General features: G+C 35.7%; 2 protein-coding genes across 2 annotated transcripts; both read left to right on the top strand.

Moving 5' to 3' along the window:
• Positions 1–546: 546 nt before the first annotated feature.
• Positions 547–6,305, top strand: LOC132130202 (ubiquitin-conjugating enzyme E2 R2-like). Its single transcript, XM_059541898.1, has 6 exons — positions 547–1,088; positions 1,674–1,874; positions 3,963–4,049; positions 4,181–4,278; positions 4,688–4,822; positions 5,676–6,305. The coding sequence occupies exons 2-6, from the start codon at positions 1,698–1,700 to the stop codon at positions 5,929–5,931; spliced, it is 753 nt and encodes a 250-aa protein (XP_059397881.1). The 5' UTR covers positions 547–1,088; positions 1,674–1,697; the 3' UTR covers positions 5,932–6,305.
• Positions 6,306–11,677: 5,372 nt separating this feature from the next.
• On the top strand, positions 11,678–12,753 carry LOC132130384 (Rieske domain-containing protein-like). Its single transcript, XM_059542087.1, has 3 exons — positions 11,678–11,895; positions 12,095–12,129; positions 12,235–12,753. Exons 1-3 carry the CDS (start codon positions 11,745–11,747, stop codon positions 12,544–12,546), a joined length of 498 nt encoding a protein of 165 aa, XP_059398070.1. The 5' UTR covers positions 11,678–11,744; the 3' UTR covers positions 12,547–12,753.
• The last annotated feature ends 2,108 nt before the right edge of the window (positions 12,754–14,861 follow it).

Genomic DNA, 14,861 nt, shown 5'->3' with positions numbered 1-14,861 from the left:
AATTTTTTTTATTTATGCTTACTTCCATTTTAATCGTTTTATTCATTTATTATTATAATGCATTTTAATTAATGTTTACTTATCTTTATTAAGCCTTTTTTATTCTTACTCGTGTTTCTTTTCTCTTTTTTTGCTCTTGGTTGATATTTTATTACACACATATATATATATATATATATATATATATATATATATATATATATATATATATATATATATATATATATATATATATATTCCATATTTATATAATTGTAATATAATATTTCTATTTATGTAATGGTACTTTATACTTTATAACTTTATAACTTTATAATACATTGATGTGTAGAATAGTGACAAGTACTTAGAGTTGAGTGTCCTGCGTCATGACGCACTAGCGTACAGACGTGTACAGGCACGCACTATGATAACCGGAAGCATCAATAGAAACGATTGAGAAACGAAAAATATCACCTGTCGATTTTGTTCAGATATCTCTTCTGCGCTCCAGTTAATCTCCATATACCACTTCCACAACACCCATACCCTTACGTTCATTCGGATAAAGCAGAGCTGGCAGTGTAATTCTTTGCGCAAACGGGGGGTTTTGGAGGTGCGTTATAGCCTCGCAACAGAACAAATGTAAACAAGCAGCTGATCAGCTGTGCGGCCGAGGACGCGCAACGAGACGGCGTGATGACAGCGAGCCGCAGGGTTTGACAAACACATTCTGCATCATATAAAGCCAAATTTGAGATGTATTTGCATGTTGTAGAGTTTTTGTAAATGTTATAGCAGTACACGAGGACAATTCCCAACCAGCTGCAGATACAAAACAAGCGGCTTATTTATTTATTATTAGTATGTTTTGTCACTGATTAGAAGAGTGATGAATAGATTTATTTGTCTTAATACCTGCTTGAAGATCGGATAACTTCACGTCTAATAGGAAAAGCAACAGGATTCGAGAAATAGCAATCGAAGAATAAGGTTAACAGTCCCTTCTGGTCCCCACGGAATAAATAAATATCAGAAACGTATTAATATTTACATGAAGCTGGAAGTTTAAGGCACCCAATCATCACATTTCCTGGAGAGCAGCACAGGTAACAAACAGTGTATAACAATGTTTTTATTTATCAAAATGTTGTTACATAGCTTTGTCATATGAAGCTAAACATACCTTTGCACAGACTTTGTTCAGTTTCTTTTCCATTTGCAATTTACCTCTTAACAGCCAAGTAACATAACTAATCTACTAAATATGTGCTTATATATATATATATATATATATATATATATATATATATATATATATATATATATAATCTTGTGTAGAATAGTGACATTTATATATATATATATATATATATATATAGATAGATAGATAGATAGATAGATATTTATATAAAATATATATAATATAATACATATAAAGTATATATTAGTAGATTAGTATACATTATATAGATGGATTTACATAGATCTATATTTTATATATCTTCAATACATTTGAGCTTTTTAATGGTAATACTGCATATAATATTCATATGCATTAATAATGAGTAGCAAGATATGAGCAGCAAGATATTTAGAACAAAATGCATAAATAATTTTTATTGTTGCCACAAAAAAAAAACCTAATATATTATTCGGGAAAAAAACTAAACCCGTTTTTCTTGAATTCCCAGTAAGGCTGAAGGATCAGGACTGTCATGGCACACCAGCAGATGCCGAGCTCTCAGAAGGCTCTGATGCTGGAGCTGAAATCCCTGCAGGAGGAGCCAGTGGAAGGTTTCCGCATCACACTAGTGGAAGAGTCTGACCTTTACAACTGGGAAGTGGCCATCTTTGGCCCTCCAAACACTCTTTATGAAGGGGGCTACTTCAAGGTAATACCTGTGTGGATTTAAATGATGTTCCTGAATGCTTACCAATGAACTAGAATTTAGCGAGTCAGATAAAGCAGTTCAGGTCTGCAGAATATTTAATTCTGTAGTGTCCCTCACATACTTGTTCTCCCATGTTTTGCACTCTCAGGTTTTTTGCCTGGTGGTGTGTTCCTTATACTCTAGATCTTTAGCCCTGATAGATATTACTGACATCTCGATATGAGAGCTAAAAAAGAAAGACAGTATGTTTCAACTGTATTTTCTGTGTTCACTACTTATTCTCATTGGCATATTATCAACTGCAGTAGCCAGTACTTTCACAGGGATGCAGTCCTCAAATTTACCAAAACAAAATTCCTCAGCATTCCTTCGAGGTTATATTATTTTATCATAATATGCCACAGGTCACAGTCTTTGGTGAAGTTTTATTTATGAATTTAGGGTAGCAACTTGCAAGTATCATCACTTACTCACCAATGGATCCTGTGCAGTGAATGGGTGCCATCAGAATTAAGAGTTAAAACATCTGATAAAAACATCACAATAATCCACAAGTAACCCCCACAACGACATCTTGTGAAGTGAAAAGCTGCTTGTTTGTAATAAAAAAATCCACCATTAAGGCATTTTAAACATAAAACTGTTGCCTTTGAAATTACACGCTTCACTTATAAATATTTTTAATTAATGGCAAGTGCCTCATAAAACATAAAATCAACCCCCAAACATTTTCAATATTCACTTTCTGTCTTCCATCATTCTATAACTGAAGAGCCATAGCCCAACTGCATAGTCTGGGACTCCATCCATCCATCTTCTACCGCTTATCCGGGGCCGGGTCGCGGGGGCAGCAGTCTAAGCAGAGAACCCCAGACTTCCCTCTCCCTAGACACTTCCTCCAGCTCTTCTGGGGGGACACCGAGGCGTTCCCAGGCCAGCCGGGAGACATAGTCTCTCCAGCGTGTCCTAGGTCTCCCCCGGGGTCTCCTCCCAGTGGGATGTGCCCGGAACACCTTCCCGGGAAGGCGTCCAGGAGGCATCCGGAACAGATGCCCGAGCCACCTCAGCTGACCCCTCTCGATGTGGAGGAGCAGCGGCTCTACTCTGAGCTCCTCCCGGGTGACTGAGCTTCTCACCCTATCTCTAAGGGATCGCCCAGCCACCCTGCGGAGAAAGCACATTTCGGCCGCCTGTATCCGGGATCTTGTCCTTTCGGTCATGACCCAAAGCTCATGACCATAGGTGAGAGTAGGAACGTAGATTGACCTATGGGTCGTCTGGGACTCTTAAGTGAAATACTGTATCTAATGCAGCATGTTTTAACAAAGATTATGGTATCTTTCTAAACACAGGCTTGGGTTCCACCCATACTTAAAATACTAAAGTATTTAAAATGTGCATCTGTCAGGCCTCAGCAAGATATTGCATGGATAGAGATATTGCATCTTTGGTGAATAGCATTTGTAAATTGTTTTGGCAAAAATAATGTGTATTTTCTTATTGTTTATGTGTGTAGGGTTTCCTGTGAAAATTCCAGTTTTTCTAGCTTCAAAGAATTGCATAATTTGTTCCAGTTTATTTCTAATGATATGATCGTTAATGGAGGAAGTTAGATTAGATCAGGTTTTAGCTTTCTAACACCAAATGCTGTGACTGAGACTCATATTTTCATTCACGCTGTCACAGTCATGCTGTAGTCTGACATGAGCACTAGCCAGTTCATGTAGTCTGACACATAATCAGCAGTCAACAGCAGAGGTGAGTAGCAGGAATCCCACTTGCAGAGAAGATACAGTCTCAGCAGCACTGCACTCATGTTTAAAGCAATAATTCACTCAGAAATGACACTTCTCTCATTATTTACTCACCCTCATGTCATGTCATACAGGTTAGCTTTCTTTATATTATGTGCAACACAAAAGGAGGGAAGAACGTGAATGTAATTTTAATTAAACAACCACTCTTGAGGTTTCAATCTAATGTGTCCTTTCCATTATGAACTGATTAATAATGGCTCATTTACCAGTTATAATATGGCTCATATGCAAGCTAATAATGCTCCTTGTTTCACTCTGCCTCTTTCCCTAGGCTCATATAAAATTTCCTATCGACTACCCCTACTCTCCTCCGACCTTCCGATTCCTCACCAAGATGTGGCATCCAAACATCTATGAGGTGAAATTGCTATTGTTTGCATGTTTACTGTGCCACTAGCTCCAACAATTGGATTACAACAGTGTAAAACATTAGTAATCATATAGTAATAATGTTGCCATTGTTATGTAATGTACATCTCTCAATCCTAGAATGGCGACGTGTGTATTTCTATTCTCCATCCTCCTGTGGATGACCCTCAGAGTGGAGAGCTCCCCTCAGAGCGATGGAACCCCACACAGAATGTCAGGTATTATTGTGAAAATACCCACAATTACACTCAAATAAATGCTGTTCTTTTGAACTTTCTATTCATTAAAGAATCCCCCCAAAAAAGTATAACTGTTTTCAGTATTGATAATAATAAGAAATGTTTCTTGAGCAGCGAATCAGCATATTAGAATGATTTCTAAAGGATCATGTGACACTGAAGACTAGAATAATGATGTTGAAAATTCAGTTTTGCATCACAGGAATAAATTAAATTTTTTAAATATATAAAATCGAAAAGTGATATATTAAATTGTAATATTTTACAATAGTACTGTTTTTACTATTTTTTGATTCAATAAAAATTCAGACTTGCTGAGCACAAGGATTTTTTTCAAGAACTTTTCCTAAATCCTGAACAGTAGAGTAATGTGTGTGTTTGTCTATAGAACAATCCTGCTGAGCGTGATCTCGCTGCTTAACGAACCCAACACCTTTTCTCCTGCAAATGTGGACGCCTCGGTCATGTTTCGCAAGTGGAGGGACAGCAAAGGCAAGGACAAGGAATACGCAGAGATTATAAGGTACGGCCACTTTATCATTTAAATGACTGACTTGGTTGATAAAACAGGTGAAAAAGTTCAATACACTTATTTTAAAGTAGAGGAGCTAAGCTATATCTAGAGCTCAGAATATCATGGAGACATGTCCATGTGTGTGTTTTTGACTTGGGCTTATAAGCATCAACCCTGAACACTCCAAAATTTGCTTGTACTTTGGGAAAAGAAGTGAAATATATTTATACATGCGGCTGTTACATTTGAAACTGTTAAAAGAAGCTGTGGAGCCTTAATTAATTTGCAGATATTTCAGCTACGTGCTAACACAAAACTTGCTTCAACAGCCACTCAGAATAACTTCGTAACAGCAGCAGCACCCAAGCAATCGCCCAGCACACCCAAGCGTTGTGCACAACTTATTTATTCTTCAGGAAATGTCCAAATTTAACTAAGCACTGAGTTGGCTGAGACCTAGATTAAACATTGATCAAGGCCAAATTTTGGCCCAGCATGTTTTCATTGCACCATCCAACTGAAGTTCAGGACATACTGCTCTGAGTGTGTCTTTTTTTTTTTCTCTTGGCAAAGTAAATATTGTGAACTTCTCCCTTATTGACATTCTTTTACATTCAGTGTTATTTATAAGAAATATTATTGTATTTATTATTATTAATATTGAACATTAATATTGAGAAATATCGTTAAAACAATTACTCTGTTACTACAGTCTTCAGCGCTACGTACTCCTAAAAAAAGTTAGTTTAAAAAAATCTTACTGACTCCAAATTTGTGAAAGGTAGCATATATTTAGAGACAGTTGTTACTTTTGCAGCTAATCTTAACAGGTTTGCTGACACTGTCTTTGCGTTTTGCGCAGGAAGCAGGTAATATCCACAAAGGCAGATGCAGAGCGAGATGGAGTTAAAGTACCAACGACGCTAGCTGAGTACTGCATCCAGACCAAAATGCCTTCTCATGACAGTAGCTCTGATCTGCTCTATGACGATCTATATGACGATGACATAGAGGAGGAGGAGGATGATGACGACGAGGCAGAGGCCAGTGGGATTGGCAGCGAAATGGCCGGGGACTGTTTTGGTGACGAAGATGACTCCGGCAATGAGGAATCTTGACCTCCTTTCACCGTTTCCGTGACACTGACCTTGGCCCTCTCACTATTCTTTACCCTGACAGCCTCATGTTTCAAATTCTCTTTTCTTGTGCTTAAAGCTTTCTTTTTCCACTCTGTTCCAAAAAACGCATTACTTAAGATCTCTGTCCTTTTCTGCACCCTCCCGTTTCTAAGTAAAGTACACTTTGGCTTCATAAAACCAGTCATTTTTTGTAACGTTTCACATCCCACTTTCTCCTGTTTCTTAACCTCAGAGCTTTTGGAAAATCGAAGCTTGTCAGGCCTCCTTTAACATGTTTATTTCAATATATTTTTTTTTATTGCAACGGTTTTTTGAGGACTAGTTCCCTCATAATTAAATTCTGTTGTGATTTACTCCCCCTCATGTTGCAAGAGAAATTTGTTAAGCTGTTTTGAAAAATGTTTCAAGCTGCTTTTCCTTATAGGTAATAACCAAACAATCCCAGGTTCCAAATACACCTAGTTCCTCTACTATATAGTAGGCAATAACAGTACATGAGAGAAAAAAAAGCAAAGAGAATCGACAGATGTGAAAACTCTTATATAAACTCAGTTCTGAGAAGAAAAGTCTGATTTGTGAGATATAAAACTGTAATTGTAAGAATAAATTAATTTAATAAATAATATTACATGGCGGAAACTACATATGAGAATTAAAGAAAAATGGCTGAGATGTACTGTAATTCAAAATTCAGAATTAAGAGATGAAAACTTAGAATTCAGAGGAGTGAAAAAAAGTTTCAGAAAATTCTGAATTTAGAGAAAAAAATTGTGTGAAACCGTCCAAATTGCAATAATTGCAAGACAGTGGCTTCAGAAGAAGAAAAGGCCACAATTAAGTTGTTCCTTATATCACTTAAGCTCTCATTTATGCTCCAGGCCATTTATTCTTGCTTGTTGCATAACCAAATGGAGTTCGCCAGTTTGAATAAAGAGAGCCGTACAGATTGGGAATATCATGAGGGTGAGTAAATAATGGTAAAACTTTCATTTTTAATCAAACTAACCCTTCAACCCACCCCCATGAGCTAGTTATGCCTGGTAAAATCACCAACAAATGAAGGTTTGTGTATTTTCCCAGATTTTCAAGTATGTACAGTTTCTAAAGAACTGTCTTTACATTATAGAGCTCCACTGATTTCACTGTATGTTCCTAAATTCCCACTTTTGCTCAAGAAAGGTAAATATTCAAGGGTGGGAAAATGGAGAACGAATGGTTCTTTCTCATTAAATTTAAGTGTCATCATTTTGACCAGCCATCCACATCAGCAGGGTCACCTTCACAACTACATCCTCTTATCCGCAGCTCCTACCCCCAAATCACATGAGCTTTTTGAGCCATTAAATCACAGTGTCAAATTATATGGCACATGAAGGTGCTTTCAAGTGCTCAGCAACAGTAGCATTAATACTACTTCCAGCACACCTTCCTTTTTTCGCTGACCCAGAAACTATGATGAGACTATTTTAGTCACCATGATGATGTCTCACGTTTATACCCATTTTGGCTGAAGGTAATAATACTGTTCTGCTTATAAATGTACACTTACTCTTGCTAAGTGAACATGTATGAGTGTTCAAGCAGCTGTACCAAACAATTTTCCTTTCTCACCAATTTTGACCATATTGGAGTTTATTTTAAAGAAGAGGTTTTGAGATCAGTGAATGCTGAGGATAGTTCACTCATGGATGTGAAACCCTGTCACTTTTGCTCTTATGTTTTTTGGTTGGCAATGGTGCTGCTGTGGGCTGTAGCTTTCAAAAGCATGCTTGTGTGTTTTTATGATGTGTCAGTCATCCAATAAGGCTCACAAATTTCTAAGGTCTCTTTGATGGGGGTGGAAGCACAGACGTTTATGCACATGGGGTCTCAGGTACACCTTTATTCCCACAAACCAGCCAAGGACACGGATGCTGACTCCTGATCCTACGAAACCCCTCCGGAAGGGAGTGTGGATGTGAGGATCGTGAGGGAACTGTGCTCTTGTATTCACTGAACTATCTAGAACAATCGTTCCTAACTCAATCGCTCCCTTAAACCTCTTGACTAGGAGCCAAAAGGGTTCAACAGGGGCATGAATCAATTAAATCAGACTGGATTTTACACATTCAGCAAGAGACTCTCGGTGTATAACACCCCTGTGCACAGCAAAGCGACCAAGTTCATTTCAAAAAGTGTTGTGACAACAGTGGATTTGTTTTGAAGGCTTTTATTATTTGTGTGTGTCACGATGAGTGTGTTTTTAATGTTTCATTAATAATTATTTGACAGGATTTATGTTCCCGAGTCAGACCATAACAACTGAAGTTCAATGCATTGCCTTTCTTTTGTAATGATGTTAAAGGCAATATCATTCTAAATATTCACACAAGGAAGAATGGAAAAACGATACAAATGATACCCAATTCAATTCTAAAGAGAAGTATTTGAGTTTGGAGTGGGTGGGGGGTTGTCCAGTAGGGTCATTTCTAAGGCTGTGCTTGTATGAACGCGATACAATTTATTTTTGTTTGTGTGTATGTACAGGAGTTAATGCTACTCAGCAATTAAACCATTGATAATTTTGAACTGGTTTAAGTTGAAATAAATTACTAACTGAAATCCAAAACGAAAAAAAATAAGTTAAAAATATTTTAAAATAAACTAATAAAAATGACTTTACAATTAAAATGAAAAAAATAAAATAAAGTTCATTTAAAATATATACAAAATATAATAGAATTTAAATAATACTAAAACAACATTAATTCTTGAACAGTGTTTTTCATTTACTGGTTTCATTATAAATTAAGACAATCTGCATGATGCAGGATTCACAGCGAAATAACTTGCAAACAATTTATAGATTAATTCTGATGGACCCTAAATTTCAACATCGAAAAACGTTTGTGGAAAAGTGACAGATTGGAAAATGTGTTATAGAATGGCAAAAAAAACAGCATCTCAATACTTGCCTCCTCAAAGGAGGTTATATACAGTGGTTAATGAAGCACTGTTTTATTAACACGGGGGGAAAAAATGGAACTCTATGTTTATTGTGTCATAATCCACTTACAAGCCCTGTAGTCTATCAATTTTAAGGATTTTTGTCAGTGTGTGTGTTGTTTTTTATTATTTTTTATTGTGAGGCTTTTAAAAATGATTTTCTGTGGTAATTAACAGTATGCCGCAGATGGCGTCATTAGAGCTTACCTCATATTCTTTGGAATGAACGGCAGCTTTGTTTTTCTTGTTTGTGGAGATTTAGAGGTTGTGAGTTTGTCTTAACATTTTTAACAACTTGATAGCAACCTAATATGAATTAAATTTAAATTCAGCTTAGCAAGAAGAGATGCAAAAAGGATGCAAGTCAAATGTCTATACCCACGGTCAAATTTCATACAACACATCAAGTCCACTTTTAAACCCTCATTAATTCAACAACCTAAAACAATTTTATAAAGATAAGTGCAAGCATGTAACTCTGTCAGTGTCTAATTTTCAAAACCAAGTGTAAATGTTTGGCGCTGTGTTTCTAGATACTGCTGTAAGTGTGTCCTGTAAATCAAATCCTGGGATTTTGCCAGCTTGCAGGCTTCCTCTAGTTTGGCCCAGCGGTAATCCTGGTGTTCGTCTGAGAGAATGACCTGAGTGTTTGGATCACGGAGCTCAGCCAACCAGTAGATGGCCTCTTTGTCCTTTCCCTGGACCTGATAGCTCAACCTCTGCAGGAATCCATCAACCATACGCAGGTGATCTTTACCTAAACCTCTCCAAGGTCAACATGACCTAATGGGGTGAGGATAATGAGTTATTCTTTCAGTAACAATAGAAATTGAAGATGTCTTCACTTGATTTGGTGATGACAGGTCATGTGACTTATCCACCTGTATTAGTTGCAGCAATGGTTGCTGTTGTTATTTTTTATTTTATTTTTTACATTTAGTTTATAAATGCTTTACTGACTCATTTTCTGTTAGTAGAGACAGGCATTATGGGGAAAATAATATTCTTTTAAATAGGCAGGCTTACAGGTAAAGCTTTGGTTCAGCACATGCATCTATCTATTATAGTTTTATCATACAACATTTTTCACTGTGCTTTCAAAATTTCACATTATTAAATGCTAAATGAGTCTTTTTAAACTGATACATAATTTGAAATGTTTGAGAAGTTCTAAATACGGGATGTTTTTATTATTAAGCCTATATAATTATTCATTTAAATATTTAATTACATTTTTAGAATAGAAAAATCATATATTACTACATTTTAATGTATTTTATTTTTACATTTTAAACAGTTTCTTAGCGTTTAAAGATGTGTTGCAATGTTTAAGAAGGTCTATGGTTTATATAATCTTGTACAAACATTATATATAATATTTATTTGGAGAATGTTTTTATTATTACTATGCTTTCTATTGACAACTGAACAGCTCATACACCATCATATACCATGTGCAAAGTACCTGAAACTATTCTATTGTTTGAACTGTAATAGAAAACTATCTCAAACCAGTCGAAGCAGGTCTGTTTGTTGGTTTTAAATGAATTTGAAATTCAGATTTACTGTCATTTTTAGAACATCGCATGACAATGATGAAAAACGAGTTTCTTTAAAAAACAACAGTAGACGGTTTAGAAACGCAGCTTGGAAACCAGCTGGCTTAAGATGGTTTTCCCCCAGGAAATGTCAACTACAAGTATCCTGAATGCGTTTTATGTCATTTAAATGCAAACCGTGGGATGCTGGAATCGCTTATGTGTGACATGCATGTAATGTTACCTACTAGCAGTGCTTGACTAGTCTAGCACCATTCATTAGCCGCTTATGATGAAATCATTTCACTTAAGCCTAGCCAGTAATGACTGATTGCTCCTTTTTGTTTAGAATAGATGCTACATAATCTGGCACAACACATGGAACAGTGCTTAGTATATGCTTAGTATATGTTTTGACAGTGGCTTAACTGCTGCGCAATGATGATGTTCAAGAGTAGCCTACGCAGTGTGAGTCGCTGCCTGATTGGCTCCCTCAGTGCTAATTTAAATAAGAGGAGACTAGATACTTTATTTGTTTTTATAACGGCTATCAAATGTAATTTGATTTGGAGGTCTTGGAATGTAAAAATATATTTAATTATTATTATTATTATTTTATAATGTGATATTACACTCAATCCTGGTTTATAGATGGGAAAAATATCCAACTTTATACAACTTTGTACAACATTTTGAAGTTCATTCTCAAGTTAGTAATCTGTCAGTTAGTAATGTATCATTCAGTTTTACATGCTGAACAAAGATGTTAAATGCACTGAGAGGGTCCTGAGCTGAGGGACTGATAGGGGCTGAACGCAGCAGCCGGTGGGCTTGAGATAACAGACTAGAACACACTTCAACCATACAAGATACACAACCAACAGGAGCAGGACAGGGTAAAACGGCTTACGATATTTCCTCAGCAATGTCTATGTTGATATGTAAAGTTAAAAGGTTAATTCAAAAATTGAAATGATAGATTGAAAATATATTTTGATTTGTGTGTTAAATGCTTGAGCATTTTGCATTTCGTAAACTAATTTTATAACTTGACAGTGTTCGAGAAGGCCAGTCATAGCTATTTTATCTTATTATAATGGACATTTTAGTATTATATTTGTAATTCTATGGTATGTATGGTTTCTATAATATAAACATATATAATAAATAAGTATATAATAAACAAACTTCAGCACCTTCATATGTGAATGGTATTCAAAACTTTTTTTTGTCTTTCACAGAAGACTTAATTAAAACCTCTCTGCATCCATGGATAAAAACAAGCCTTCTCATATGTATTTTATCGGCAAGAAAGAAGATTTTGATCAGGCTAAGAGGATGATTGTGACTCTGGATGGAAGAGATATTCTTATTATATATCATCAAAGAACTTTCTATGCAATGGACCTACAGTGTTACCGTGAGTAGCATGAAAAACATCTTTTTTTGAAAAACAACTAGAGGGAGACAAAGTAGAAGATTTAGCACTGAAATACAGTATTGCTGTTTAGGAAGTGTGCCAAGTACAGTTCCAGAGGCAAGAGCCCAGAATCAAAAAGGCTTTTTGCTCGGGTCAGCTTAGTGCATATGGGTTCTAATGACACTTTCTTTTCATACAGATGCCGGCAGTAGTTTGGAGCTCGGAGATATTGAGGTAAAGCCATTTCTGTTGGAGCAGATTCAGTGATCCATAGGTGCACTTGACACACATTGTTACCTCTCATGTGAACTCTGATCCCATTTAATGTTTCATGCACAGGAAATCAACAAAAAGCTCTGTATTGTGTGCCCAAAGCACAAGTATAAGATCACTCTCGCTGAAGGTGAGGGGTTATACAAGGCAACCAACCCTGCAGAAAAGCTCCCTACTCCACAGTGGTATTCCAAAGGAATAAAGCAGAGAGTGCACAAAGTGACGGAAGTAGACGAAGACATCTTTGTGATATTGTCCAACTGCCCTGGGTGGGTTGAGTCAGACTATTATCAGACTGAGAAGGGCAGGGCAGAACTGAGAAAAGCACAGGAATCCAAGGATGGAGATGAAGATGCGAATGCAGATGAAGACGTTTAGTCTTGCAGCAACAGTGAGAGGAGAGCTCCAGGGATCCTGAGGGGACTGCATATATTAAGATTGATGATTTCAGAGTCGGTTTGCATGCATAAAACGGCGATTTGACATCATGAATCAAAATTATATCATAGTCCTTTTTTGTGTCAGTGCCAGGATCTCTACATTGCCATCATTCACAGTGATGCCTCTGTCAGCTCTGTTTTGTTGGATGTTGCATTGAAAAAAAAATGCAAAAAAAATAACTTTTTAAATAAATGAGTATATGTATACTAAATGAGTATTTTTTATTTTTTTTTATCGAAAAAGTAGCCACATGCCACTTTTTTATGCATTTGGAAGATGGTTTTATCCAAAGCTACTTGAAGGTGTGTGTATGTATATATATATATATATATATATATATATATATATATATATATTTAATGCTTTTCTTGGGAATGCTTTATTGTTTGAGCTACAAGAGTGCAATAAATATAGAAAATAATAATAAGAAACATTCAATCGTTTGGGATAAATTTGACAATGCACTTTTCCCATACCATGATATCCATAGGTAAAACAGAGGAGTAGTACGATCTATTTTCAAGAAGTGAGCGCATATTGACATCCACACGTTTCCAATAACGTTTAGTTTAGCATACATTTTAATAAACAAGTTGATTCTTGCACAAACATTTAACTTGGCCTTCAATTATTATCTCATAGATGAAACATTCTCAAGAGAGACAGTGACCATCAACATCAAGCGTAGCAGAAAGAGTAAATGGAAAAGTGCCAAAAATTAGACAGGCATGCCATACATCATATTTCATTTTTTTAGATTATAAATAATTTGATTTGTTTGGCTTCTGTGTGCAGAGGAGTCCTTCACAGTTGTGTAATTATGTTATAGTTGGAATGGTTGTAAAATACAGTTTAGTTTGTACATGTCGTCTAATCGTCTTTTGTTGACATCTAAAAATTGACAGATTAGACAAAGTAGTGCTCAACTCCAGTCTTTCTCAGTTCAGAAATCTGGGGTTGGTGAAATTAAAATATATATATATTTTTAAAGAAGTCTCATGTTCATCATGGCTGCATTTATTTGATCAAAAAATACTGTAAAAAACGGTTATTATATTTTAAAATAATTATATTTGATTACATAATAAATGTACTGCCCCTTTTGATAAGTTTAATGCATCCTTAAAAAAAGTATTAATTTCTTAAAAAAAAAAAACTGACCAGAAACTTTTGAATGGTAGTGCATTTATTAATTTTCTGAGTAGCCATGTAATAAGATCCTGATCAGTTGTTGTGAAAATGACCCACTGACTGTATATTATCCCTTACTTAACTTCTCACAATATATGGATGATAATGCCATAGTATTCAGTGGTTTAACTAATTTATCCATGCAGCAGTGTGCTGAGTTAGTGAAATTTATAACCGTTCATAATTATTGATTATGAATTTACTCATATTAACATAACCCTTGTTTATCTCTTACTATTGGTACAATGGTAGGACAAGAAAAGACTTTGATAAGAATCTTGACTCAGTGTACAAACTAGATCTCCAGCCAGATCTCTATTTATTCCTTCCCTTCCGCACTGCAGTTACGGACTAAAAAAAAGCTCAATGGTCAGTTATACACTGTTGTCATTTAATGGCTCTGAATGGACTTTTGTTCTGTTCACAGTGTGTATCTTGTGTAAAATCAGGAGGCACACTTCCCTGTAGAGTGGTTGTGATCTCAGGGTCAAGAATGAGGGGAACACGAGGCGCATGTGATTGTGCATTGGAGTAGAAATAAGATTCTGCACAGCAGATGACCTGTAACCCATTCTGCCCTTTAAAAGCAAATTTTCTGAATGGTACGCCAACCAAGCAGCCCTAAAATAGCATATATACCTCTCAGCAGTGCTTGTAAAAAGTGCATGCTTTAGAACTTACTTCAGCCTGTTGACCACCAGTGATAGTTTCTATTAGTTTGTAGAACAAAAATGACTGGCAGGAGTAATCCTCAGATGAAAAAGTGCAATATATATATATATATATATATATTTTTTTTTAAAGTTTTTAATCCTGTGGCAGAGACAAGGTTCCAAATAATTCTGACCTTGAATCATTACATTATATGGAAGAGAAAAAAAATGCTGCATTTAACTACTTTACTGTAAGTTACTTTTCCATATACAGTAAGAACTTTAATTGGTTCAACTCTTCAAAATGTGAGGGATTTAAGAATCAAATTTAAGGATTTTGCAAGTAAAATTAGGGATAAAATAATGTTTTAAAAAAAATCGCATGAGAAATTGAACAAATTGTAATAT

Source organism: Carassius carassius, chromosome 47 (genome assembly GCF_963082965.1).
Source record: "Carassius carassius chromosome 47, fCarCar2.1, whole genome shotgun sequence".
NCBI lineage: Eukaryota > Metazoa > Chordata > Actinopteri > Cypriniformes > Cyprinidae > Carassius > Carassius carassius.
The sequence above is the reverse complement of the archived record's forward strand: the minus strand, read 5'-3'. Positions and strand labels throughout refer to the sequence as shown.